This window comes from Manis javanica, chromosome 10 (assembly GCF_040802235.1).
Source record: "Manis javanica isolate MJ-LG chromosome 10, MJ_LKY, whole genome shotgun sequence".
NCBI classification, from domain to species: Eukaryota; Metazoa; Chordata; class Mammalia; order Pholidota; family Manidae; genus Manis; species Manis javanica.
Window position 1 is genome coordinate 57496242 of NC_133165.1, and position 10410 is coordinate 57506651.

General features: G+C 45.1%; 1 protein-coding gene across 1 annotated transcript in view; it reads left to right on the forward strand.

Moving 5' to 3' along the window:
- BMERB1 (bMERB domain containing 1) overlaps nt 1-9746 on the forward strand; it is a 113011-nt gene extending 103265 nt beyond the window's left edge. Inside the window, exons 3-6 of the mRNA XM_036992582.2 lie at nt 1575-1648; nt 5119-5233; nt 5731-5813; nt 8245-9746. Coding sequence (XP_036848477.1) covers nt 1575-1648; nt 5119-5233; nt 5731-5813; nt 8245-8357 — 385 coding nt within the window. The 3' untranslated portion in view covers nt 8358-9746. The remainder of the gene's footprint in view (nt 1-1574; nt 1649-5118; nt 5234-5730; nt 5814-8244) is intronic.
- Nucleotides 9747-10410: the final 664 nt, after the last annotated feature.

Genomic DNA, 10410 nt, shown 5'->3' on the forward strand with positions numbered 1-10410 from the left:
ATGGGTAGCTCTTGGCCAGCAAATGGCAGGCGGCCCCAAGCTGGTCTGTGGATGGCACATCTGAATGGAGGCAGCAGACCAGGTTCTTGATGAGGAGGCTGCGGAAGGAGGCAGAAAGGTCAGTGGACTCAGATCTAAGTCAGTTTCTAGTCCTGGTCCCGCTCCCACTTGCTGTGTGGACTCAGTAGGGTCCTTTGAGAATATGAATGCTTCCCTGTGTCACTTCCTGGGAAGTGACTGGCTGCTCCATCCCCAGCCTGCATTCAGAGCTTCTTGACATTCTACTGTATTCATGTTCACCTGTGTCCCCACCCCTAACCTAAATTTCAGCTCACTAGAGCAGAAAGTGGTGGACATAAATGCTCAATAAACACGTGCAAAATGAAGGCACGCACATGCCCTTGCACACACACACATACACACACACACACACACACACTGCCCCCATGGGGAAGCAATTTGAAACTATGTTTCAATGGCTATAGACATGTCAAGCCCTGTGTACTCAGTGGTTCCACTTCTGAGAATTTATAGCCCCTCATCTCAAATAATCCCACATGAAGAAAAACCCTTATTATGAATCCATATTCATCCTGCAGAGGCTAAAACAGTCTGAAAAACCCACTTAGGTAATCAAGGGCATAATTAAAATAGCCTTGATAAATTGACTTGGTGAAATTCCAGGCAGCAATTGCAAATATTGGTTACAGTAAGATGAGTTAATATTGAAGCACATACACATTAAACTATAGTGCATAATGCAAAATTGTACATGCAGCCCAATTACTGAGATTATAGTGATGAACAGCCTTTCCCATGGTTAGTGGGAATATCATGCACAGCCCTTCCAGAGGGCAATTTGGAAGTTCCTATTAAAATGCAAGTGTTCATGTCACTTGACCCTGTGATTGCATTTCTAGGGATTTATCCCAGAAATGCATTAGGAAACAATCCAGATGTTTAACAATAGAGGAATAGTTAATCTGTGATCAACATATACAGTGTGTATCGTAATAATGGAATACTATGCAGCCATTCAAAATGAGATTCACAGGTACCAATGTGGAAAGATGTCCAAGTATATCATTAAGTTAAAAAAAATTGCAAAAACGTTTTTGTGTAACAATGATGTCACATATGCTAGTATAAGCATAAACATTTAAAAAATTCTGGCTGATTATATGCCAAACCATTCACAATGGTTTTCTCTAAAGGATGGAAGGGGATATTCTCTACCCTGTGAATTTCTGTAATGTCTAACATTTTTTAACATAGCTGATAAAACACGGACCCTGAAACATGGGCTTGCTCATATGAGCAAACAGAAGCTAGGATGTGAAGCCTGGAGGGACTCTATCAAGGACTGATTAATACTGATTGATCATTTCTATGTAGTGGGATAATGGGGAGTTTTGGTTTTTCTTCCTTCAAGGGAAAACTTCTATAAGGCGCATCTGTGACCTTCACCAAAGACAGCCAGTCCTACAAACTCTTGGTTTAAAGTTGGGTGGCACTCAGGGTATAGAATGTTCCATCATTGTAACCTGCTGTTGTGTGGTGTCCTGTTTCCCCAGGATGGATGACATCCAGCTTTGCAATGACATCATGGACCTGAAGCAGGAGCTGCAGAACTTGGTGGCCATCCCAGGTAACCATTTGGGTCTCCACCTCAGTTAGGCAGCTGCTCAGAGCCTCCAGCTGGCCCGGATGTACCCCTCAGGTCTGGACGGCGGAGTCCATCTCTTCTAATGTGGCCTCCTTCTTGCAATATGGCACTCTCTGATCACGTAGTTCAAATACAACTCCAGTCAGGCAGACCCAGGTTCAAGTCCTTATTCTGGCCACCTTCTTAATCTCAGGCAAGTCACTTCATTTCCCTGGGCCTCGATTCCCCTCCTCTAAGTGTGGAGTAGTCATAGAAATAGTACTACTAGGCGTAAATCTCACTGTGATAAAGAGAACAATGCAAGCTATGTGCTTAGCTTGATATCTGGTCCAAAGTGAGAGTCCAGTAGATATTATCAATTATTACTATTATTACCCTGTTTGGGAACAAACAGAGTATCGTGCTTACAGAGTTTTGACTCTGACTTTGGAGTCAAACCTAGATCTGTTGCTTACTAATGACATGACCTTGGGCTAGTTACTTCATTAAAACTCAATTTCTTCATCTGTCAGCTGGGACAGTAGTGGTATCTGCCTCACAAGGTGGTTGCAGGGTTGATGAGGGGAAAACAAGCAAGTGCGTAGCACAGCTCCCCTCCTATAGGAAGTGCTTCATTGATTATTGGTATTCTTATTGTTATCATTAACCAAACCAATTTCTACCCACCCTTCAGGTGGTCGTTTATTGGTCCTTTTTCCTAAGCAAGCCTTCCCTGCCCATCTAGGCTGGGTTAGGTACTCTCTGGGAGGGCTCACTCTTATCAATTACTTACCAAATAATTTTGACTCATTTGGATTCCTCTGTAGACTCCATGCTCCCTGAGGGCAGGAATGAGGGCCTAGTAAGTGCTAAGGGAAAGTTTATTAATGAACCCACACAACTCCATCTCAAGAATATTGCCTTGGCCTTAGCAAAGAACAACACAGGCGAGACAAGCACCCCCACTGGCCTTTACTTGAACATTTTTTGCCATTCTACCCTTTCAATAAGTACGTTGCAAGCAGCTGCGCTACTGCAAGGCCTGAGCTAGGTGCTGGGCATGCAGTGATGAAGGGAATTGATTCCTTATTCTAAGGTGCTCACAGGTGGTAGAAGGAGATGGCCTGGCACACAGTGGGTTCTGGTAAGTAGTAGCTCTTACTGAGCTGCAAATACAACACAGTATGCTTTAGAACAGGGACACCAGGAACATTTAGGGCTGGATCATTCTGTTGTAGGGGCTGTCCTATGCACTGGGATGTTCAGCAGCCTCTAGAGCACTGGTGGAAATGGGTGGGAGTAGAGGTCTTAGGTTGGCACAGTCACTGGGCTGCATGACTGACCAGGACTGGGATGACAGTGAGGAGAAAAACAAGGCACTCGCTGGAAACATAGAAAATCCAGTCATCAGGATAAATTAATATTTCAGTACAATATTTAAAATATCAAAATGCATGCAAAAAATACTCTGCAATGAACAAAACACCCGAAGTTTAAATAAAAACAAGATCAGTACTGATACTTAATGGGCAGAAGCAAGGGACGCTAAAACTGCAGTGTGGGGACAGTCCTAGGGAAGGTGTCCTGCCCAAAATGCCATTGACTGTCCTGCTGAGAAACTGGGTTCCCACAGGTCATAGGGCCAGTTAGCAGCAAAGCCTGGGTCCTTAACACCAGTCACATTGATTCCCTGGAAACCACTTCACCTCAATCACCTTGGTGCAGAAAATCAGGTATTTCAATTTTCTTTCTTCTGCATTCCTTCTTGCCTTCTCCCACCTTGTTGGGAGTCTTTTTGTGTAATCTCTGGGCCAGGTTTCTGAATGGATTTAACTGAGTTTAGGGTAAAAAAATGATGCTTCCAGCAACACATCAATAAAAATATTAAGGAAAGACAACACTGAAGAAAATCAAGAGAATCTTGTTTCTCCAGCCAGGGTCAGAAAATAATCTACAGGCTCCCCGATGGTCAGTGTGATCAGAGAGGAGGTGTGGGACCTTCTCTGCCCCAAGGGCTTCTCAAGGACAAGCCCAGATGTCACATGCCACCTCCACTGCCACCACCCCCACCTCAGAGCTGGGATGCCAAGACCTGGCTGCAGAGGTTGTTGCACCCGCTCCTTGGATATAAAAATAGTGTCTCCTTTCTATTGTTGTGGGAAAGGATTAACCTAGTGGTTCTCAACCAGGGTTGACTTTGTGCCCCAGGGGATATTGGGCAATGTCAAGGCATTTTTGGTTGTCACAGCTTGGGTGGGGGGCTACTAGTATCTAGTGGGTAGAAGCCAGGGATGCTGCTAAACCTCCCACAGTGCACAGGATGGCCGCCACTACAAAGAACCATCCAGTCTCAAATACCAATAGTGCTAACGTTGAGAAACCTCGAATAAAGGAAAATGCAAAGCTCGTGGGAATACAAATATAACCATAACAACGGCTATCTATGAAACACTTACTGTTTACACACTTATGCTATGAGATTTGCTTTTCCTTCATTACTAAGTATTTCTTTCTTTTGTACATGTTTCTGTGAATATTTAATTTGGAGGGCATTATAATAAGAGCAGCTGACTATTCATGAGCCATTACTGTGTGCCGGGCAATGAGCCTAGTCTTTACTTGGCTGAAAACTTGCAACAGCCTCATGTTATGTGCTGGGAGATCACGTGCTCAGAGAGGCTGAAGAATGTGTCCAGAACCACACAGCTAGGGAGAGGAGAGGCTGGGGCATCAAAGCATGATTGTCTGATTCTACAGTGAGGACTCACAGTGTGACAGGGGGCCATCGGCCAGGAAGACCATTAGGAGGCCATAGCAGAGATGGCCTGGGCTATGGAGGTGTCCTGGAGGACATGAGAAACAAGTTGGAGGGTTACACTGGCAAGCACGTGGAGATTTTAGGAATCAGATGTGTGATGGGAGCAAGCAGGGGTAAAGCTGGAAAACTGGCAGCTCTCATTGACAAGTAGGTGGGTGATATTGGCAAGCAAAGGAGTCACCTCATCAAGCAAGTGGTGGTACATACACACAGGTGCGTACAGCCTGGAGGTGGGTGGTGGTGCCTATAGACAATATGCCCCACATTTGCTATCTTTATCAGTGGGCTGAACAGAGGGGTCTGCCCAAAGTGGGTTTGTTTTGGCCCTCCTCATTTTCTCAATCCTTATGTCCAGCCCTGGCTCTCTTGTTTTCTCTTTGGCATTCTGACCCCCAGGCTGCATCATTACCATTTGCTAAGCACTCACCACAGGCCAAGCTCTATGCTAAGCCATTTACTAATATCATGACCTTTAAGCCTCACCGTGTGTATTTTATGGAAGAAGGAACTGAGGCTCAAAGAGGTCAAGTTGCTTCTCCAAGTTCACCAAGCAAGTAAAATGGTAGAGCTAGGATTCCAACCCTGACCCCTCAGACTCAAGGGCTTTCAACAGTTCCACTCAACTGTTTCTTTGTTGATGTTTTCTTCTTCCCAGAAAAAGAAAAAACCAAGCCACAGAAGCAGAGAGAGGATGAGCTAATCCAGAAGATCCACAAACTGGTGCAGAAGAGAGACTTCCTGGTGGACGATGCAGAGGTGGAACGGTTAAGGTGAGTAGGCTGCATGTACCCGCTATTTTGCCTCTGGTGACCCTAAGCAGAGCTCAGGTGACTTGTTTTCTGACACCTACCATGTACCTTGTGGAAGCACAGGTATCTAGGGTGACTTAAAGGTACAGGATCAGGTGTTTCCCAGCTCAGTGAACCAACAGAGGCTGAGTCATGTAATGGCCTGCTTTCTGCCCCCGGGGTCTCTCCCTAGCCCCAGGAAGACATTTACTGCATCATTGATATGTGTCTCTGCTTCAGAGTGGGATCATACAGCACAATGGATGCACATAATATGCAACGATATATGCACACCACCCATACCTAACACAAAACCCACATGTACCACTCACACATAGCATACAACAGCATACATGCACCATCCCCAAAGCCTGATGCGTGGTCCCAGGCACTTAGCCACTTGCCTGATTTTATAGGTTCCTTAATGCTTTCCTTGCTTACTGTATGTTCCTCTTGTCTTTATACATCTGTCTTCACAGGGAGCAAGAAGAAGACAAGGAAATGGCCGATTTCCTGAGAATCAAATTAAAACCTCTAGATAAAGTAACCAAATCTCCATCCAGTGAGTGCATACATTATTCCTTCTCTTCCTCCAATTCAAGAGAAAAAGAAATGTAAAAGAGGTCTGGGAGCCAGAGAGGGCACAAGAAATGCTTTCTAGAGGTCAAACGTGGGCACCGATGGCAGCTGGCAAGGCCAACCTCATGGGTGTACAACCTGTGAAGCTGCCCCAGGCCCCCTACTTAGAAGGGCACTGTGTTTTCTTTGATGCTCTGCTTTTGCTATCTTGAAATTCTTACTAATTTTGGAAAAAGGAGCCTCATATTTTCATTTTCCACTGGATTCTGAAAACTGTGTAGCTGGTCCTGGCAACCACTGGTGCATTTTGTAGAAGTAGCTGGTTGGCCCCTGAGGCAAGAAGGTGGGGGCTAAGGCTCAGGGAGCTCTGGCCTCTGGTGGAGCTGGAGTCTCTGGGGGACTCTAATTGTCCAGAGGTATGCTTTTCAGAATATTAGCCTTACAAGGTACTCAGAGCAAAAAGGGTTCCAGGTGAAATAAGGGTTCCATTAGAAAATGCTGCGTATTTGACCCTCTATTTAGGAGGGTCCATCTATTAAGAGGGACTCTATTTGGAAGGTCTATTCATATATTAAAGTGATAACAGGGTCTACTGTCAAGGAACTGTCTTCTCTTTGTTGACCCAGTGAGGCTACTTTCAGTTATAAGAAATGGATGCCCAATTCAAACTGGCTGTAGCAAAAAGGGGGTTTTTTGGATGAAGAGCAACAAGAACCAGAGCTTCAGGAACTGGACACTGTTAGAACACTCTTGCTTTCCTTTCATTTCTCATCTCTGCCCCTCTTTGTATGTTGGCTTCATTTTCTCCTATTGCACAGGCCTTCTTCATGGGGCCAGAGAACCATAAAGCTTTGCAGCAGCAGGACAACACCAGGTTCTCTCTCCTGATATCTAAATATGTAAATCTCAGGGAAAGATTCTGATTGGTCTTTTCTTGGATCATGTTCCCACCTCCTAGGACCATCACTGTCATCAAGAGACAGGGACACTGTAATTGGCCAAATCTGTGTCACAAGCCCACTCCTGTAGCAACAGGGACATGAGCTGTTATTAGAGAAGGGACAGGAAATCTTGCTAGAAAGACAAAACCCCAAAGATGCCACTACCTACTACAGCTGCAAATTCAGTTTTCCCTGACTGTCCATGAATATTCCATGAAAACATCATTGTAGAATGTGAGAGAATAAAAAAAGAGAAAGGCCACAATCCCTTCTGCTGTCCCTTAAATCACAAGGCACATAGTCTCTGCCTAAACCTCACTGGACCTTCTCTTCCATGAAAGGCAGATTAGAAAAACTCCACCTAACAGCATGGAGAAAGAGCAAGGAAACTTTCCTTCTGGGTTACAGGTAGCAAAAAAATTCTGACAAGAAATCCAAACATCAAGCCTGCACCATATTCAAGGGCAAAGTATGGGGTCCAAATTTGAGCCACTCATCTAGAATCCCAAATTGAAAAATTAAAACTAATCTAAAACCAATGAAATCTCTGGGACCCCAGCAAAACAAATGCAAAACTTCAGCATTCCACAATATGCAGTCCATAGAAAAATCAACCTCCATGAAGATGAGCTCTCAGTAAAAATTTAAAACCCATGAAGAACTGAACCACCACGAGCAGAGTCAGTAGAGACAACAAAGAGAATTTCCTCCCAAGAACTAGAAATAACAAGACTATCTAAAAGAGACAATAAGTATATTTAATATTTAAAGATAAGAGCAGGAATAAAATCCAAAATGAAATAGCAGTATGCCATGAAAAAAGGAAAGGTAGATTTGCAAACAATTAGACTTCTAAAAGAATGATTGTCACTGAAGTAAAAATGCAGTGGATTAAACACAGAGACACAGCTGAAGGAAGGATTAATAAATTAGAAGACAGAGCTGAGGAAATTATCCAGAAGGCAGCACAAATAGATGAAGAGATGGAAAATAAAAGAGAGAAGTTATGAAACACGGCACATAAAATAAGAAAGTTCAACTTACTTCTAATAGGCATTCCAGAAGGAAAACAGAATTATAGGTGGTGGTATCTGAAAAGGTAATGTATGAGCATTTTCCAGAACAGAAAGACATGAGCCCTCAGACTGAAGTGACTTGAACAAAATTTCCCATTTATCCATTCACCAAATACTTCTTGAATGCCATGTCCTGTGCTAGGCTTGGCATATACAATAGGAAACAGAAATGAATAGGATAAAGGCTAAAAGCTGTGTTTGGAAGCTGAGGATGGAAAGTCATTGACCCACAGTCACTAGAACAGTAAAAATGCATACCAGCTCACCACATGGTCTGTGGAATTGAAGCAAGCCCTGGGATGGGACTGGGGCTGCAGATGATCAGGGCTCTCCTCACCTCACCTCTCCCTCTCTCCTTTTCTCCCCTCACTCCCTCTATGCTCCTACTTTGCTGCAGGCTCCCGAGCAGAGAAGAAAGCAGAGCCCCCACCTAGCAAGCCCACGGTGGCCAAGACCGGGCTGGCACTCATCAAGGACTGCTGCGGGGCCACCCAGTGCAATATCATGTAGCCCCCATGTGTGGTGACCCCGGGGCCATGGGAAAACCCCTCCCACCCTCTTGTCTTCATAGCCTCCTTTTCATTGGGGCCCAAGAGCTCTCCAAGGCAGAAGGGGTTGAAGGCAAGCCCATGACTGCTGCCAGGGGCTATGGGTGCGGCAGGCGGGCCCAGCCGCCCTGTACAGAGTGTAGCAATAGGGAGTTCCTTACTGTCGCATGGCCCTCCCCAGAGCATGCCGAACCCAGGAGTCTGTCTCACTGTTTATCCAACTACCAGGAAAGGTCCTCCCTCAAAAAAGTATATCTCCACTTCTATCTATCCGTATCTAACCCACGGTGTGAATGAACTGGGAGAGGGGCATGATACCCAGGTGTGTATACTTGTGACTTTTCAATACTCTAGCACCATGTTGGACACACCCCCAATCCACTCTCCTAGCTCAGCTGTTAGGCCTGCCCCCGTGGGCACAGCCATGTCCCCCATTTGTCCTCCTGCAGGGTCTGTGCCCTGGAGGGCCCCACACAGCCCACGTGTCTTGGAGACACAGAGGGCCCATCTGTAAAGATTGAACTTGTATGTGGTGTCATGCTCACATCTGCTTTCTCCCTTCCTGTTTCTGGGCACGGTTCACATCAGGGGTGATTCCATTCGCTCTTGGCTCTTCCTTCCCTTCCACCACGTGCGTGGAGCAGAGTTGGGGCTGGTGCTGCGACTGGAGCACATTCCATGCTCAGAGGAGGTGCACAGAGCCAGAGACTCCAACACTGAGAAAAGGCAGATGACAAGAGGGTGCAGAGCAGATGCTGACCTAGGTGTGCTCCACCCACAGGGGGCACTGGAGGGAGAGCCAGCAGGCCGCCGCTCAACAGCCTAACACACAGGCCTCGTTAACAGCAGTGACTGGCAGGAGAGGCAGCCTGACCCAACCGTGTCCCCATCATTCGGTGGTGTATTTGAACCAGCCTAACAATCCCAAGTGTGTAACTTGATGTATGTTTGCTACAGCCAGCTCGGCACAGCCCATGTGACCTCTCTGTACGTGTGTGTGTTGTGACCGGCCTAAGTAGTTAGCATAACTTGAGATTCACTGATGTGCAGTCACCCATTAGAGAAAATAAAAATGGAAACCATGTACACAACATTTTTAAAGTTTTCACTTTTTTCTGGATGATGGAAGTAATCCACGTACATAGTAAATCATTTTAAAAGTATTAAGAGTGTAAGGAAGTTTTTTTGTTTTTTGTTTTTAACGCCATAATTCCTCCAACTAGATACCACCCTGACATTTTGGCATATTTCCTTTTAGTCTTTTTTTTTTTTTTAACACATTTCCTTCTCATGATTGGCATCAGATTGTACCATTTTATAACCAGTTTTTTTTTTCCACATAGTATTGTATCACTATCATCCTCGCACATCATTAAAAGTTCTTTGTAACATTAAACACTCTTTGTAAATATATACAGTGGTTGCCTAAGAATCCATCTTGTGGACATACCTCAATTTATCTAACCTTCCTCATTATTGGACATTTAGGCTGTTTCTAGTTTTTCAGGATTATAAATAACGTCATGATAAACATCCTGGGGGATAGAGCTGTGATTAAATTTCTGATTTTTCCTTATGACAAACTCCTAGAAGTAAAGTTCTTGGGCCATTGTTGGGTTGCATTTTTCAAAATATTGTAAGTCAGAAGTTAATCTGAGTGCCTCTCAAGTCACAGCAGCTTTGGAGTTGACACAAATATCTCCGAGGACCCCAGAGTCTCGGGTTCGACAGCCCCTCCCACTCATCTCAGACTTGTTTCTGCTTCTGTTCAAGCTTTGACCAACGCTCTGCTTCCTGCCACCCCGAAACTGAAGAGGTGCCCTTAAGCCACTTCCAGCGCCACCACTCTGGCCTCAGGGGCCGCTGTGTTCTCCTTCGCTGCCTAGACAAAGCATGACGCCAGACTATGAGCTTCCTGGAGCTGCCGTAACACAGTACTTCAACAGTGGTAGCTTTAAACAACAGAAATTTATCTCCTCACAGTTCTGGAGGCCAGATGGCTGAAATCAAAGTGT